This window comes from Dipodomys spectabilis, unplaced genomic scaffold (genome assembly GCF_019054845.1).
Source record: "Dipodomys spectabilis isolate Male_0828 unplaced genomic scaffold, ASM1905484v1 ptg000030l, whole genome shotgun sequence".
NCBI classification, from domain to species: Eukaryota; Metazoa; Chordata; class Mammalia; order Rodentia; family Heteromyidae; genus Dipodomys; species Dipodomys spectabilis.
Window position 1 is genome coordinate 6,356,884 of NW_024870707.1, and position 17,393 is coordinate 6,374,276.

Genomic DNA, 17,393 nt, shown 5'->3' on the forward strand with positions numbered 1-17,393 from the left:
CCACCATCCTTAAAACCCCAGCACACAGACCCAACTCAGCTATGGTCTTTGCAACTGTATTGTGAAGAAGACCTTGACTCCTATTGCAAATAAGATATTCTTCATTTCCACCTGAGACTCTATCAGAATGACTTCTGCTGCCCATATTTCTAACTACATTCAGTTCCTGATCCCTTAAATAATTTCTCTACCACTTGAGCCAAGTGTTTTAGTGGGTACTTCGAAGAAGGAGTTAGTAAACTTTTCTGCCTAGGAGTCTCTGAGCTATCATCCTCTGAATCTCAGCCTTCTGAGTACTAACGTTACAGGCATGAGCCACCAGTGCCCGACTCACAGGTAATTCCTAGGATGTTTCAGAGTTTCTCTACTCTTCCAGTGAGCTGTGGAGGCATGAGTTGATACTGAAATGTCTGAATCTCTCAGTTATAATCTGCTGCTCAAATATTCAAGGCCATGACTGTAATTGCTGAGCGACAGAGGAGAAGAGAGGTAATAGGAAAGGGAGAGGGGAAGGAAAAGGAAAGGAGGAGGGGGGAGAGAATCCTCTGCCTTCTCTCTCATGCATTTGTAATATGGTTTTTTGTTGTTGTTTTTTTTAAAAAAAAAAAAAAACATGTTTGCTTTTGTCCTTCCTTTTTTGGTACTGGGCATCAAACCCAGGACATGGCACTTGCTAGGCAAGCGCTTTGCCGCTGAGCTATGTCCCAGCATTGTAATGTGGATTGTCATTATCAACCCAGGTCTGTCTGTGGCCCTTGTGATCCATGGGAAACCTGTCTTTGAATAAGGCCTGGAATAGCTCATCAGTGACCGTGTTCATCTTCCTGGGATTTGCAGATCATCCAGAACTCCAAGCTGGACTCTTTGTGACTTTCCTGGGCATCTATCTTGTAACACTGGCCTGGAATCTGGCTCTCATCTTTCTGATCAGAGGTGACACCCATCTGCACACACCGATGTACTTCTTCCTCAGCAACTTAGCCTTCATTGACATCTGTTACTCTTCTTGCGTGGCTCCTAAGATGCTTATTGACTTCTTCCGAGAGAGGAAGGCTATATCATTCCTAGGCTGCGCTGCCCAGTTTTTTTTCTTTGTTGGCATGGGTCTGACTGAGTGCATCCTCCTGACAGCCATGGCCTATGACCGCTATGCAGCCATCTCTAGCCCCCTTCTGTATACGGCCATCATGTCCCAGGATGTCTGTGTGCGGATGGTAGCTGGGGCATATGTCTGTGGCTTCCTGAGCTCCCTGATACAGGCCATCTCCATATTCCGACTCCACTTCTGTGGACCAAATGTCATCAACCACTTTTTCTGTGACCTCCCTCCAGTCTTGGCACTTTCTTGCTCCAACACCTTCTTTAGTCAAGTGGTGAATTTCCTCGTGGTGGTCATTGTTGGGGGAACATCATTTCTCATCCTCCTGATCTCCTACAGCTACATAGTGTCCGCTGTCCTGAAGATCCACTCTGTGGAAGGTCGGTGGAAAGCCTTCAGCACGTGTGCCTCACATCTGATGGTAGTGACCCTGTTGTTTGGGACCGCCCTTTTCATGTACCTGCGACCCAGTTCCAGTTACTCATTCAGCAGGGACAAGGTGGTGTCTGTGTTCTATTCTCTGGTAATTCCCATGCTGAACCCTCTCATCTACAGTTTAAGGAACAAGGAAATCAAGGAGGCCCTGTGGAAAGCGATGGAGAAGAAGAAAGTGTTTTTCTAAGTGAGGCTGTGGAAATACATTGTCCACATTGCTGGAGAGGCACATGATCTACATTATCTCCACCTATGTTTTAGAGAAAGAAGACATGCAATGTTCAGCATGGAGAATGAAAGCTCCGCCCACCCAAGGCCATGTCAGTCATGTTCGCTGTCTCACTGGGTCCATCCACCACGTATGTCCAAAAAGAGAAAGGAATTCCTTCATTGAAAATAACCTCCTTCAAATAGCCAAGGTATGAAAACAGCCCAGAAGCCCTACAGTAGACCAATGGATCCAAAAGATGTGGTACATACACACAATGGGATTTTGCTTGTGTATTAGAAAGAATAAGATTGTATTATTTGCAGGGAAATGGATGGACCTGGAAGTAATCATGTTAAGTAAGGTAAGCCAAGATCAAAGAGACAAATGGCACGTGTTTTCTCTTATATGTGGAAGCTAGATCTGAAATAGAACTGGACATGAGAACATATACATTCTTAGGCATTCATACATCAAATAAGGATACAAGTAGGAGAGGAACCCCAAGGCATACAATGTTATTTATCAAAACGAATTCCAGGAAACACGGGTTATTTATATTGTTGTTAGTGGTGATGGTGTGCTTTTTTTGTCTTTTCTGCTTTTTGAGTGGGGTCTAAAGAGGGCACAGAAAAGGAAGAATGAAGGGTGAACAAATGAAATCATGATAGTCAGTATACACTATGTGGAAAATGAACTATGCAACTTGTGGACAGGGTCAGGAGGGAGGAACTGAGGGAAAGCAAAGGAAGGTGACATTGTCTAAAAGAGAAATGCATGCCTTACCTGAACTGTGAAATCATAACACCTTGATAATAACAATAAAATGACGCTTAAAAATTAAAAAATAGCCTCCTTCAACCAAGAGCAAACATCTCATGTCTGTGATCCTAACTATTCAGGAGGCTGAGATCTGAGAATCTCAAGTTGAAGCCAGACTGGGCACACACATCCAAGACTCTTATCTCCAATTAACTAACAAAAAATGAGTTCAAGCCCTAGAACCAACACAAAAAGAAAGAAAAGACCCACTATGGCCAGCTGTGTATGGTAGAGGTAACTTATAGCCATAAGATGGTGGCTACAACTTCTGTCTCAGCTATGCAAAGGGCCTAGCAAATTTAAACGCAATGGCACCACACCAATACTCTTCTCTTTCCAGTCTCAGCTACCTATCCATCCATATCTCCTTGACTTTAACCATACTATCTCTTCACGTCCCAAACTGTTCCTTACTGTCTTCTGTCTGGACCTATTTCTTCTGTAAAATCCTTGTTCATGTGAATGGACTTACACTTGCAACCCCACATGGGGTACATTTCATTTGCATTGTCTCAGAGACATATCCAAGGCTCCAACCCTCTGGTGTCACTTATGGAAGGTTGGGGACACGTTACAGTGGATATGTCCATCACACCTATCTCTGCTGATGAACCCTTGTCATTTCTTTGTGGTTCTGGTCACTCTCAACATACTTTTCCATGAATGAAGTTCTATCGGGGGGTGCAGAGCTTTGATGTGATTTCATTGCTCATACAAGAAAAATATTTCCTCCGAACCTGGAAAAGAATAAAGAATGAATAAAGAGAAGGAGATATCTGTGATTCAGGAATCCTGGATTTTTTTGTGTGTCTTAAACTTATTCCCATCCAAAGCTTGAAATTTTAGAATTCACACGCGGTCATTCTGCAGTCACCACAGGGGATTGGATCCAGGATGGAAATACCCAAAATCTGTAAGTGCTCAAGTCCCTTATATAAAATGGCATAGTATCTGTATACAACGTGCACAATTCCTCTCATATACTTTAAGTCATCTCTAGATTACCTATCATACCTAATACAATGTGAAGACCATATAAATATATTGTATTGATTAGGGAATAGTGACATACATGTTCAGTAAGAACACCATTTTTTCAGAATATTTTTAATCCATGATTGGTTGAATACACATATGTGTAATATATGAATCTTGTATATAAACAGAGAGAAAGAGTCTATTTTTGAGTGCTTATTATGCTTTAAGCCTTGAGTCATACAGCCAGGGAGCAAAATTTGACTTCACAATTCAAGCAATATGGCTTCTAAGGTTAAACTCTGCAGCACTCAATTACATTCTCTCCAAGCAGGGTCCATGATTAGGCTGATGGTAGATGCTTTGTGGTGGTAGCCAAATATACTATCCAAGGAAAGTATTAAAGGACTTTTCTTCCTGTCTCCTCCTCTCCACCCACAATGCTTCACTCTTCCATCCGCCTATAACCCATCTACCAAGTCTTTGCCCACATTCACCAGCCAGAGTTAGGACTAAAACTAAAGAGCCATGGTTATTAAGGTCAGATGAGTTTTAAACTGAAGCAATGAAGTAAGTAAAATATAAGGAAATTAGAATCTGTGTATTAAGAGATACTTTTCATAGATGTGAGCAAATGTACCAAAAATGACTATCTCATCTTCACTATTATTTGGTTATTTCAGTTATTTCATGAGTTTATTCAGATATTATTGGGTTAAGCTCATGAGTTCAGGAGTCAGACAGGCTACACTGAAATCCGCATCTCTCTTACCCATCTGATATCTGAAATTTGACATATCTAATACAGTAATAATCAGTATTGAGGACAATGCCCAAAAGTAAGCCAAGCACTGGGTGGCTCCCACCTATAATCCTAACTACTCAAGTTGCTGAGAACTGACATGGTTCGAAGCCAGCCCAGGCCAAAAAAAAAAAAAAGTCTGTGAGACTCTTATCTCCAATAAACTACTCAGAAAACCCCAGAAGTGGGCTGTGGTTCAAGTGGTAGAGTGCTAGCCTTGAGCCAAAGACACTGAGGTGCCCAGGCTCTGAGTTCAAGTCCCAGAACTGGCACTCAAAAAAAAAGTGATTATCAGCAAAGAAACAGAATATTTATTCAGAACAAAGTTATCCTGCCTAATTTTTCTTCCTGCGCTGACTAATGCTGTAAGTCAGGTCTACCTTCGTAGAAGGAAAGAGCACAAAACCAGAAACATCATTTTAGTCTAAGTATTAATCTAGAAATAGGAGGCTGGATGATGCTCCACACCTATGCTGGGATCTGCCATCCTCATTCACCAGCAAGTCCTGATCTGAAGCTCCATCCATGACCCCAAGGTCTCCAGGCCAGGGGGGCTTCAAATCTCCCCAGTATCTCCAAGCCTCAATTTAGGCCTCTATGTCATGAAATGATCACAGCCAATGCCCACGTCATTCAGAATTATTATGATTGTCCTAGGAAGTGGTCATACACAATGCTTGCAGAATTATTCAGAACTATTATGAATTATTATGATCTAAGAAGAAAAGACATTCTTGGAAAACTCTTAGAGAAGAAAATGAAAGTCTGTGAGTGTCCATGATTCTTATTACCACATGCCATTTTTCCCAAGGAAGAATTCCAGGTGCCCTGGATAGAATGAAATCCTTAGGCCATTCACTCTTCAGTCTTGAACTCACTGTATTTATAGTTCCATGTGATATAATCCATGTCTGGTTTTTGTGCTATAAATATAGGGATTAAATTTCCTGTTCCTTTTATACAGAGGAATCATGAGATAGACACATGCATACATACATACATACATACATACATACATACATACATACACACGTAGATGCATATGATCAAATAGGTATATATACATAGACACAGATTGATTTGATTGTTATATCCTTTTGAAAGAAACCAGTTACATGACCCAATTTGGCCACTATCACACTTGTCATATGAAATTGATGTTTGAATAGTGATTAAAAATTGAATTATAGGAGAACTATGCATAAAATTCGAGGTGAACCAAGGTAAGTAAATGGCCTTTGGGGATTCCTCGGGCTTTCCTGTTCATTCTCAACACCTCTCCATTAAATGCCTTACCATAATAAATAAGCATGTGTGTGTGTGAGCGCGCACGTGCACATTACAGACAGAGAGAATGTACATATACACATTGCTTAGTGACTTTTTAATAACTCCCATCGCATCTGCAACTGCCCCACTGAAATTTACATTTCCTGTGCTTATTATAATAGACTTCTAATTTAGCATCCATAAGAACACGGTAAGATGGGGTTTGTGTTCAGGTAGAGAAAGAACCCTGAAGATGGAGAAACTGGCATACTTGCCTTTTTAATGCAAAGCTGGGTGAAAGCATCCTGAAGACACAATCACGTTTGCATGTGAGTCTAAATGTTGATGATTTTAGTCATGTTCAATCTTACGTTCCCATTTGCTATGTAAGATTAGCTCATATTGAACTAGTTGCTAAGCTATCCTGCCTCTGATATAAAATACTGAGCTTGATAAGACACATTTAAATTAAAAGATGGTTTTTACATTAAAATTTAAACATCTCCTGAATACAATATCTACAAAAATAATGAGCAGGGAGATTAAAAGCTAGCTGAGAGCTGGGAGTGAAACACAAAGATAGAATGATATGAGCATTTTGATGAGGTTATTATCTATCCTGCTCTGAAGTTTATGGGCTGGGGGTGTAGCTCAGCAGAAGAACATTTCTGGCATGTGTAAGGCCCTCAGTTTGCAGTCCTGCACTGCAAAAAAATAAAATGCTCTTTACATGTTGACAATGGACAATCATATACATTAAACATTTAAGTCAGGGACTGGTGCTGTCTCTGAGTGTGTGCGCATACACACACACACACACACACACACACACACGCACACACACACACACACACACACACACACACAGTTTTACAGTTTGGGTTTTTTTCCCCTAATGTTCCCTAGCAATGTTTTTCCTGGGTATTGTCTTGATATAGAAGGGCTATTCACTCAACACTAGACAGGAAAATCTGTTGATCCTAGTGTTTTTTAACAATTGAGGTGAGCCTATTAACCATATTCTGTTTTTTCTTGAATCTGTTGCTTGATGAGAAATCATACTGCCTTTCAAATTATGATGTTCCTCATGTTCATACCTGTCCCTGGAACATAGAGGAAAAACCTAGATACATCAAAGGCAAGGATAGTGTAAACAAAGTTATCAATGACCCTTTGGAGTCCCTTAAACTTTGTCTCAAAGTAACCAGCTGTCATTCAGGATATCTGTTCTTGGTATAAGAAAACATTTGCTCTAACTTTAGTATTTTTAAATTGGATGTTTTGAGTCTTTAAAGCTTAAATTCTGTGGGTCTGTTTTAATCACAGGATGACCTTCATCATTGTTTCCATTCTGTGATTTTTGCATTCTTATTTGCATATATTAATTAGATAGAATTAAAGTTCACAATGACATTTTAAACCTGTATGTAATAAATTCTATTTCTTGTATATAATTGAAAAAATGCATTTCTTTGATTATAACTTAATGGAAAACCTAATAAACTGCCATGACAAAAGTCCAAAAGAAATCAGTTAATTGTTTTATACAGCAAGATGAATGACTAAGAAATGTAGAATGAGATTGGAATGGAGTAAAAGAAAGCAAGCTCTTGTCCAAATATTCATTCATCTGTTCAAAAAAATATTTAATAAATGATATGTGTCAGGTAGAGGCTACAGATTCAAGAGTAGCAAAAGAAAATCCTGCTTTCAGGGCATTTACACTTTAAAGGGAAAAGTAGAAATAGATACATAATAATAAGCAGTGAAAAAAGTTATGGTAGACTAGCACAGGCAAAGCCCTGTTCTCCCCAGGTCATGGGAAAAGATCCTGAAGTTCATGGTGGTTAAATTTCTCAGAATTACAGTTAAAGTTCAAACACTGGGGAAGCTGATTTCAAAGGTTGTGCTCTTTTGACCAAGCTGACTCTGGATTTGACACTGCCACCTTGAGGTTACAGGAAGAAACACCACCAACTTAAGAAACTGGAGAGGCTAGTGTACAACTTTATAGAGCCACCCCCTCTTGCCTTCAGAGAGCCTTTCTCCCCTCTCCACCCATCTATTCTGGTGACCATAGTCCCGTTCTCTGCTCATCTCTCCAAGCCTGCTGTGTTTTCCTGGCTAGTACTTCCTTCTCCTCCAAACTTCATGAACAATGCTATCTTTCACCTGCCTGATTCCCAGGTACCCATGAAAAAATGGTGTCTCCCTTAGGACCCAAGGTGTTATCTTCACATTCCATACAAGATTAAGGACATTACAGCCACAAAAGACACATGCAAAGAAACAACATGTGAACAAGAAACTGTGAACATGGCTATGTGTAAGTAGGACATGGCAAGTCTCCTTTGGAGTGTCGGGAAGGCATAGACTTCATTGCCTAAGACAAAGCTTCTCCATGTCCCAGGGGAGCTTCTCCCCTGTACTTGAGTCTTGGATGAATATTTCTTTTGAGGTTTCATACAGGAACAATGGAACAGATCTTGGCATCGATGGAGTCAGCAACTGAATGCTTTTCCTTATAGACATACTTGATGAAAAGGAAATAGCACAGTTTCAAATGAGTTACACTACAGTGCTTTCTGCTATTTGTGGTGGCAGGAAAAATGAAATAATATAAGTAAAACACACCCAGACTACCTGTCATAGGTAATACATTACTGTAGGATTTCTGCTGAATTGCATAACTTAAGTATAAGCAAATAGAAGATTGCAAAATTTACAACTAAAAAATAAAAAGTAGCAATTTACTTGTCCATCAGAATGAAATTATTTTAATTGCAGAAGCCTCAGAAACTGGAAGTGGCTCTGTGGCTCAAGTGGTAGAATGCTTGCCTTGAGCTGAAGAACTGAGGGACAGCGGCCAGGCCGAGTTCAAGCCCCATGACCAACCAAAAAGAAGAAGAAAAAGAAAAGAAAGGAAACCTCAGAAACTTAGGAAGCTCATAGGATTTTTATTTCAGAAAACTCCTGTATATTAAGCTATAAAATACACGTCATTTTTGACAGAACCAGAAGGTAAAAAGGAAACATCAAGGAATTGAATATTTAGGAATCATAGATCCTGGCTTATTTCAGGGAATGTGCATGTGTAGCTGGGAACCAACTTTAGATAGAAATCAGAAGGATCATGATGCAAAGCCAGCCTAATTTAGCCCAATTTAGTGACAACCCATATCAAGAAAAAAAAAAAAAAAAAAGCTGGACAGGGTACATGCCTATAGTCCCAGAATCACCTAATAATCTAAACTAATCAAATAATTAATTAATTTAGTATAATCTGTTGAATGAAGAAGTTAACTCTTTCAGGGCAGAAGAGAAACCATAGTTAAATGGCCACAAAGTCTATCATCTCTCTCTAGACAAAGACCCGGGAATGGCATGGTTTTCTTCTGTAAGCCCAGACTATTTAGGTTAGAAAAGAAAACCCAGCCGGGCACCGGTGGCTCACGCCTTTAATCCTAGCTACTCAGGAGGCTGAGATCTGAGGATCGTGGTTCAAAGCCAGCCTGGGCAGGAAAGTCCATGAGACTCTTGTCTCCAATAAACCATTAGAAAAACCGGAAGTGGTGCTGTGGCTCAAGCGGTAGAGCACTCACCTTGAGCTGAAGAGCGCAGGGACAGCGCCGAAGCCCAGAGTTCAAACCCCATGACCCATCAATAAAAAAAGAAAAAAAAGTAAAAGAAAAAAGAAAACCCATCAGAATAAAACATTTCCAACCACCATGGGAAGACCCTGGCTCCATTTGTCTAAGTAGTCCTAGCTCCCAGACAGTTCAGAAAGTGACTGATCTATCCTACTATAACAACAGTTGATAAATGATCTGGCTACTCATGACCGATGCTGCTAGCCCTAACATATCTTCTTCTCCCAAAGCTGACGTGGGACAAGGCCAGACCCATCATGAGCCAGATCAACCACACTACTGTGAAGGAATTTGTCTTCTTGGCCCTGACACGCTTCCGAGAGCTGGAGTTCCTCCTGTTTGTGCTCTTCCTCTCAGTGTACGTGACAACCCTGCTGGGAAATGTCCTGATCGTGGTCACCATCACCTCGGAACCCCGCCTCCACACGCCCATGTACTTCCTCCTGAGGAACAAATCAATCCTGGACATTGTGTTTTCCTCCATCACCGTCCCCAAGTTCCTGGTGGATCTTTTATCGGAGAAGAAGACCATCTCCTACAATGGCTGCATGGCACAGATATTTTTCTTCCACTTTGCTGGTGGGGCAGATATTTTTTTCCTCTCCGTCATGGCCTGTGATAGATACCTGGCAATCGCCAGACCCCTGCATTACATGACCATCATGAGGAAAGAAGTGTGGCTGGCCTTGGTGGTGGCTTCCTGGGTAGGCGGTGGTTTGCATTCCATTGTCCAGATATTTCTACTGCTTCCACTCCCCTTCTGCGGCCCCAACACCCTGGATGCCTTCTACTGTGATGTGCCCCAGGTGGTGAAGCTGGCCTGCACCGACACCTTCGAGTTAGAGCTTCTCCTGATCTCCAACAACGGGCTGGTGACCCTGCTGTGGTTCCTCCTTCTCCTGGGCTCCTACACTGTCATTCTGGTGATGCTACGATCCCATTCTGGGGAAGGTCGGAAAAAAGCCCTCTCCACCTGTACCTCCCACATCCTGGTGGTGACTCTCCACTTCATGCCTTGTGTTTACATCTACTGTCGGCCCTTCACCACGCTGCCCATGGACACAGCCGTGTCCATCAATAACACGGTGGTCACTCCCATGCTGAACCCCATGATCTACACTCTGAGGAACCAAGAGATGAAGTCAGCCATGAGGAGACTGCACAGGAGAAGACTCGGGCTCTCTGAGAGCAGGAAGCGAGGGTGAGACACCCAATGGAGATTGGAAGGCTGGGGCCGATTGCGTTTTTCTCTGACTGCTGGCCTGGTAAGAGACCTTCGGCTCTTTTCCATCATTTCACTGCATATCTTGTATGATTCGCCGTTCAGTTCTCTTAGAGGGAAGATGTGGGCAAGAAATGAACAATGCTAAGCTCTCTGGCTGATGGAGTAAGAAGTGAGATCCAAAGATAAGATTGAGACCAATAGACTAACTAGTACTTTAATGTCATCTATTGCTCTTACCCCAATAATGAACCTACTTTTACCACTTCTACTACACAAATAGCACTAGCAGGGGGGAGGGTAAGAGAAGGTGATAGAGGGGTTGATGTGATTGTACACATGTGTGGAAATGTCACAGTGAAATCCCACCTGCTTGTATAGCTAACGTCTGGGGTTTTTTGGTTTAAAAAAATAGCATTGGCTACTCGAAAGGTTGTATGAGAATGAAGTATGATCCATGCCGACAGAGATGGAGGTTCATTATGCATTAATTGTGCATTCAGCCATTGTCACCTACTCTCTCTCTCTATTCTTAAACATGCATATAGATAGGCTAGAGACATAGCTATTTCATAATGCTCTCTCTAGTGATATAATTTACAATTATTAAAATCTCTTGCTCATTTTATATTTTGAATGAAGTATCTTATATGGTTTTTGGCCAATTACTGAAAAGAAAAGGAATATTTTTAAATCATGTTCAGTCAGATATATGCATGGACAAATATGTTCAAAGGCCAATTATTTCTTGTCCTCGGGTCCATTCTGCTGATTTGCTCATGGAAATTAATTTTGAAGTTAATTGTCTAGTTTGGGGATATATTTGTATCAAATCCACAGTGACAATTTCTTTGGGGGTAAACCTGTCTCCTCTTTCCATTTTACTCCAGGACTTTTATAACTAAGGGAGGACTATAATTTTTGCCTATGTGGGGACAATCCAAGTCATCATAATTCAAAGCAAAAGCTACCTTCAAAGAGGTTCCACTGTAATATTTCTGTAGATGCATATGATGTACTATGATCACATTCTCCCTGCTCCCAGGGAAGAATTTCAACAATTAAATGTGTAGAGACAATGAATCGCCCTTGTCCTTCCATGCTTGCCTCAATTTTCACCTTAATTATTATCAGCCACTTGAGATAGAGATAGAGGTCATAAAGATACTTCTGTAAATGACACAAAGAATGAATTAAAGGAATATGGACTGAAGAAAAAAAGAACCACCAGGCACCAGTGGCTCATGCCTGTAATCTTAGCTATACAGAAGGCTGATATCTGAGGATCGCAGTTCAAAGCCAGCCCAGGCAGGAAAGTCCATGAGACTCTTATCTCCAATAAACCACCAAAAAACTGGAAATGGTGCTGTGGCTCAAGTGGTAGAGCATTAGCCTTGAACTGAAAAGCTGAGGGACAGTGCCCAGACCCAGAGTTCAAGTCCCACAATGGAGAAGAAAGAAAGAAAGAAAGAAAGAAAGAAAGAAAGAAAGAAAGAAAGAAAGAAAGAAAGAAAGAAAGAAAGAAAGAAAGAAAGAAAGAAAGAAAGAAAGAAAGAAAGAAAGAAAGAAAGAAAGAAAGGAAGGAAGGAAAGAAAGAAAGAAAGGAAGGAAGAAAGGAAGGAAGGAAGGAAGGAGAGAAGAAAAGAGAGAAAGAAAGAGAAAGAGAGAACCTCTAAGAAATAATATAAGGAAAGACAATACAGATTTCCATGAAGATGAAGAAGGAACAAACTGAGAAAAGTGAAGAATATAGAATATTCTAGACAGTTGACCTTGTACAGGTTCTTTGCAAAGTGGATAGGTCTGTGCAAGTCTTTTGGATGAAATGCACTTCCTGTCAGTACTGTGGAAGTGACTGGCCTCCCAGATTGAATGAACTAGGGAAACAAAAGAATCAGCCACAATTTGTCTACATAAAACTTAACAAATCGCTCTATATCACTGGTCCCCTCTCCACCCCAATACATTAGCAGAAGTCCCAAAAAAAAGTACTAATGAATAGTCAACATAAAGTTGAGCTGAAGTTGGAATTATTATGTAATAGAGTATATTTCCCTTAATTGCTCCCAGTTAAGGAGAAGGGAAGAATATTGATAGGACCAATACCTAATTCTGTAGAGATTATAGAGACTAACCCAAAAGGAAGACTTCAGACTCCAGCACACAGTGTCTTCAGATGAATAAATCACAACTAAGAAATATAAGAAAACTAGGAAATTCATAACCTACAAATAATATCAATATTACAATAATGAACTTGAGTGACAGACCTCAAAGACAGGCTGATGAGAAGAAATGGGGAGAAAGGCATTCTGTTGTGCTGTTTGGTGGTAAAGTAGTGCAAGCAGTATGGAAATCAAAAAAAACTAAATAAAGAACTGCCCTCTGACTCAGATATGCCACTCTGAAAAAATATGATAGGTAAATAAGATAGGTAGGTAGGTAGGTAGATAGATAGATAGATAGATAGATATGGAATTTTATGCAGCCATGAGGAAAAATAAAATTAGCCATTTGCAGGGAAACAGGTGAATCTGGAAAAATATATTGGGCAAAGTAATAAAGTAATCCAGACCCAGAAAGACAAAAGGCACTTTTCCTCTAATAAGTGGATATTAAACCAACAACTTCCCATGTAAACATACACAAAGGCATGTGTGTATATATATACATATATATAGTGTGTATATATACACATACATATATACATATATATTGGGTTTTGCTATGTAGTTTTGATTTGCATGTCCCACACAGCTAAGGAAGCTGGCCATTTCTTCATGTATTTATGCAATCCATACTTCTTCTTTGGGGAACTGTTTGAATTAATTTGCCCATTATTGATTGGACTGTGTTTGTTTACATTTATTATTGAGCTATTTATAAATTCTGAAAGTTAGTTCCTTGTCAGGCGAATATCTGCCGGAGCTCCCATGCTAGAAGTTGTTTTGTCAATCTGTCACCTTTGATGCAAAGAAGCCTTTTAATTTGATGCAATCCTACTTGTCAGTACTTAATCTGATTTCCTGAGCTATGAAGACAGTTGTTGCCTATGCCTATGTTTACAAGTATTTCCCCAATGTCCTCCTGTAGAGATTCAAGTTTTAGATCTTACCTTAAGGTCTTTGATCTGTTTTGAATTAGTTGCCCCTGTCACACAAGATAAGAGGTAAGGACTTAATGTCAGTTTGAAATTTAGTTTTCTCAGCATCATTTTGTTGGAGATGCTGTCTTTTCTCAACAAACAGACAAGGGATGCTAGGGAAAAACAAAGGAGGGGGTAACAATGCTCGATAGGAAATGTACTCAGTACCTTACTCATGTAACTGTAACCCCTCTGTACAGTATCTTTACAATAAAAATAAATATTAAAAAATAAGAAACAGACAGACATAGGATTCAAAGAATCAAATAGAAAAATGAAATCGAATTATAGAATAGAAAGCATAAGGTGGAATAATACCAGTAAAGAGCTTACATAACTAGAACCATCTGATTTTTTTTGTCAGTTATAGGGCTTGAATGCAGGGCCCAGGTACAAGGCTAGCACTCTACCATCTTGAGCCACAACTCCACTTCCAGTTTTTGAGTGGTTAATTGGAGATAAGTCTCACAGGGACTTTTCTTCCTGGGCTGGTTTTGAACCATGATCCTCAGATCTCAGCCTCCTGAGTAGCTAGGATTACAAACATTAGCCACCAGTTTCCAGTCTGCTATCTGATCTTTGTCACTGTTTTTTCTAGTACCTCCTTACAGTGGTCCCATTGCTGTTTCCTGTACTTTCTGGGCACATCTCAGGGTTTGTATGTCTGCGTTGTAAACTAAGATTTATACCTCAACAGAAACAGTTCGTTTTAACAAATTTGAAATCTAGGATCTACCATTATAAATGGGAAAAGCACTACCATAATAAATACACCATATAAATAGCATGAATAAGTAAAAGCTCAAGGTGACACATTAGGTGAAGTAGTTCACTTTATTGCAGCATTCAAGCAAACGGATGAATAGTCAGAAGCAGTTTCAGAGATTTCTGTTACTTTAGAAAGCCCTGCTCTTGGAGAATAAAAATAAATGTCTTCATTTCTTCTGCCTATTTCTTTTTTCTTCTTTCTGTTTTGCATTTTTTGAGATGATTGCTTATTATGTTTTCCAAGCCTGTCTTGGACTCACGAGCTCAAGAAGTCATCCTGCATTGGGCAGCTGAGTAGCAGGGACTATCAGTGTGCCTTACTGCACACAGCTCTTCTCCAGAACATACCCTTATTTGAAGAACAGAAGTCAGCGAGAGGAAATATACACTCACTGAGCATTTCAATTTAAAAAGTTTTAGTAGTATTTACAATATTGCACTTGTGTCAGGGGCTATGAATAGGATAACAAATAAAACATGATTCTTCTCAAGAATGCAGGAGAAAAGGAAAACTTAAACGAGGCCCAAAGTACTTGTTAGATCTAAGCCCAGAGGAGTGCTAATGGAAGATACTAGAAGGGTGGCCAAGAGGCCTGGATTTCACAGGAAACTCAGGGAAAGATCTTCTTACTCAAGGTGACAAAGTTCATACCATGGGGTCCATGTCCCACTGAAGCAGGCCTAACCCAAGGCCAAGTTCCCAACCAACCGAGTCGGGGATTGAGCTTCACAACATCCTCAGGGGACAGTTATTTAATTTACTCATATTGTGGAATCAGAAGAGGAACTTATAAAAGAGATAAATTATAAAAGATACCACAGAGTCTAAAGTTTAAATGATGTTATGTTTCTAATAAAACCTAGTACCCTCTCTCTTCACTGTGCAGCAATGTAGCAGGATTTCTATTCAGTTTCTTTCATTTCCCTTTTAGGCTAGAATGCAAAAGTAATGTAAATTTCTGCTGCAAATAACTCTAGTTCCTTTCTTTACTCTCTGACATAACACTTAGCTTTTCACTTTGATAACATGCTGATTTCATGACATTAAAGTCCTGCGTATTTTATTAGAAGCAGATCAAACCATTGCAAATCAGTTACGACCTACTTAACAGTTACTTAATGTGCAAATCTTTCCAAAGGTGGCAATAAAAGGGAGCTACTGAGCTCTTCCATCAGAAGGCCCAAGTCTTCTCCTGAGCCTCTTCATGGCTGATTTCATCTCCTGGTTCCTCAGAGTATAGATCAAGGGGTTCAGCAGAGGGGAGATGACAGTGAAGGTGACAGAGATGGCCTTGTCGGTGGGGAGGGCGGTGAAGGGCCGGGCATACACATAGATGCAGGGCACAAAATGCAGGGTCACCACGGTGATGTGGGAGGTGCAGGTGGAGATGGCTTTCCTCCTCCCCTCCCCTGAGTGAGACCTAAACATCGTCAAGATGACGGTGTAGGACACCAGCAAGAAGATAAACCACAGGGTGGTGACCAGGCCATTGTTGGAGATCATCAGGATCTCCAGAAGAAAGGTATCCGTGCAGGCAAGTTTGAGCACCTGGGGGACATCACAGTAGAAAGTGTCCAGAACGTTGGGCCCACAGAAGGGCAGTGGGAGCAGGAGGGAGATCTGCACGATGGAGTGGACAAAGCCCCCCACCCAGGAGGCCGCGATGAGGGCCGTGCAGCGCCCCCTGCTCATGATGCTCACGTAGTGCAGCGGCTTGGAGATGGCGATGTAGCGATCCAAGGCCATCACCGACAGAGAGAAAATGTCTGCCCCACCAAGCAGGTGGAAGAAGAACATCTGAGTCATGCAGCTTGCATAGGAGATGGTCTTTCTCTTTGACATAAGGTCCACTAAGACCTTCGGAGCCGTGATGGAGGAGAAGCAGATATCGAGGACCGCTAGGTTCCGGAGCAAGAAGTACATGGGGGTGTGAAGGCGAGAGTCCCAGGTCACCGTGACCATGATGAGCAGGTTTCCCAGGAGAGTTGTCATGTACACACAACCCAAAAAAAGAAATAAGACCAAGCTCAGGTCTTGGGATTGAGTAAGTCCTAGAAATATAAACTCTTGTATTCTGGTTTCATTTCCCAACTCCATTGAGTCATGTTTCCCCTTTCTGGTGCATCTTAGGGAAGAAATTAAGAATGTTATTGTTTAAATGTTACACTTCCTTTATTTGTAGAGTCAGGGGTTAGGTCTGAAAACTCCTGACATCGTCACCACGTGGGTTGCTCTTCCAGATTCATTACAAATGTATCTCAAGTTCTATCTTGTTTTTGGATGGGTATTTTATTTTTGTTTTTTTGTTTCTTGAAGCCAAAGAGGACCAGGTTTCTATCAGCAATTGATCACTAATAATTTACTTTTGAGTTCTGGATAAATACAATTATTCTAAAGGATGATGTTAACTATTTTACATATGAACTGATTTTGTCTGATACAGATGCTCTCGCTAGAGGCATTAAGGTACAGAAACTAGGGACTCTAATATCAGAGTTTGTAATAAATTTTTATCATTAAAAAAACTGCTCATGGTGCTGGGAAGGTGGCTCAGTGGTAGAGTGCTTGCCTTGCATGCCTGAGGCCCTGGGTTCGATTCCTCAGCACCACATAAGCAAAAAGAAAAAAGCCGGAAGTGATGCTGTGGCTCAAGTGGTAGAGCGCTAGCCTTGAGCTGAAGAGCTGAAGGACAGCACCGAGGCCCAGAGTTCAGGCCCCACGACTGGACCCAAAAAAAAAGCATGTCGTCTCTTACAAATTAAAACAAAACAAAGGCAAAATGTCATCTTATTACTCATTCATGCATTTAATTATTCTGTTCTCTGGAAATTGCCAATGTTTTAGAAAATGTATAAAATGAGGATCTAAGTTTTAAGTATAGGAGATGAACAGAGGTGGATGATAATATTCAGAGATGCATTTTTTATAGCACAACAATAAAAAAGGGGGTTTGTTTTCATGTGACTACAACAGTATCTATCTGGTATAATGAGAACA

The 17,393-nt window shown here is 40.7% G+C and overlaps 3 protein-coding genes across 3 annotated transcripts; 2 read left to right on the plus strand and 1 right to left on the minus strand.

Moving 5' to 3' along the window:
* The first annotated feature begins 764 nt into the window (after positions 1 to 764).
* LOC122104821 (olfactory receptor 5A1) lies at positions 765 to 1,721 on the plus strand. Its single transcript, XM_042675745.1, has one exon. The coding sequence runs from the start codon at positions 765 to 767 to the stop codon at positions 1,719 to 1,721; it is 957 nt and encodes a 318-aa protein (XP_042531679.1).
* Positions 1,722 to 9,517: 7,796 nt separating this feature from the next.
* LOC122105164 (olfactory receptor 4D6) lies at positions 9,518 to 10,465 on the plus strand. The gene has a single exon (XM_042676306.1). The coding sequence runs from the start codon at positions 9,518 to 9,520 to the stop codon at positions 10,463 to 10,465; it is 948 nt and encodes a 315-aa protein (XP_042532240.1).
* A 5,086-nt stretch (positions 10,466 to 15,551) lies between these two features.
* On the minus strand, positions 15,552 to 16,601 carry LOC122105168 (olfactory receptor 4D11). Its single transcript, XM_042676309.1, has one exon. It carries the CDS (start codon positions 16,491 to 16,493, stop codon positions 15,552 to 15,554), a length of 942 nt encoding a protein of 313 aa, XP_042532243.1. The 5' UTR covers positions 16,494 to 16,601.
* Positions 16,602 to 17,393: the final 792 nt, after the last annotated feature.

Coding starts and splice junctions, on each gene's coding strand:
- LOC122105164 (XM_042676306.1), top strand. CDS start 9,518: ATGAGCCAGATCAACCACACTACTGTGAAGGAATTTGTCTTCTTGGCC.
- LOC122104821 (XM_042675745.1), top strand. CDS start 765: ATGGGAAACCTGTCTTTGAATAAGGCCTGGAATAGCTCATCAGTGACC.
- LOC122105168 (XM_042676309.1), bottom strand. CDS start 16,493: ATGGAGTTGGGAAATGAAACCAGAATACAAGAGTTTATATTTCTAGGA.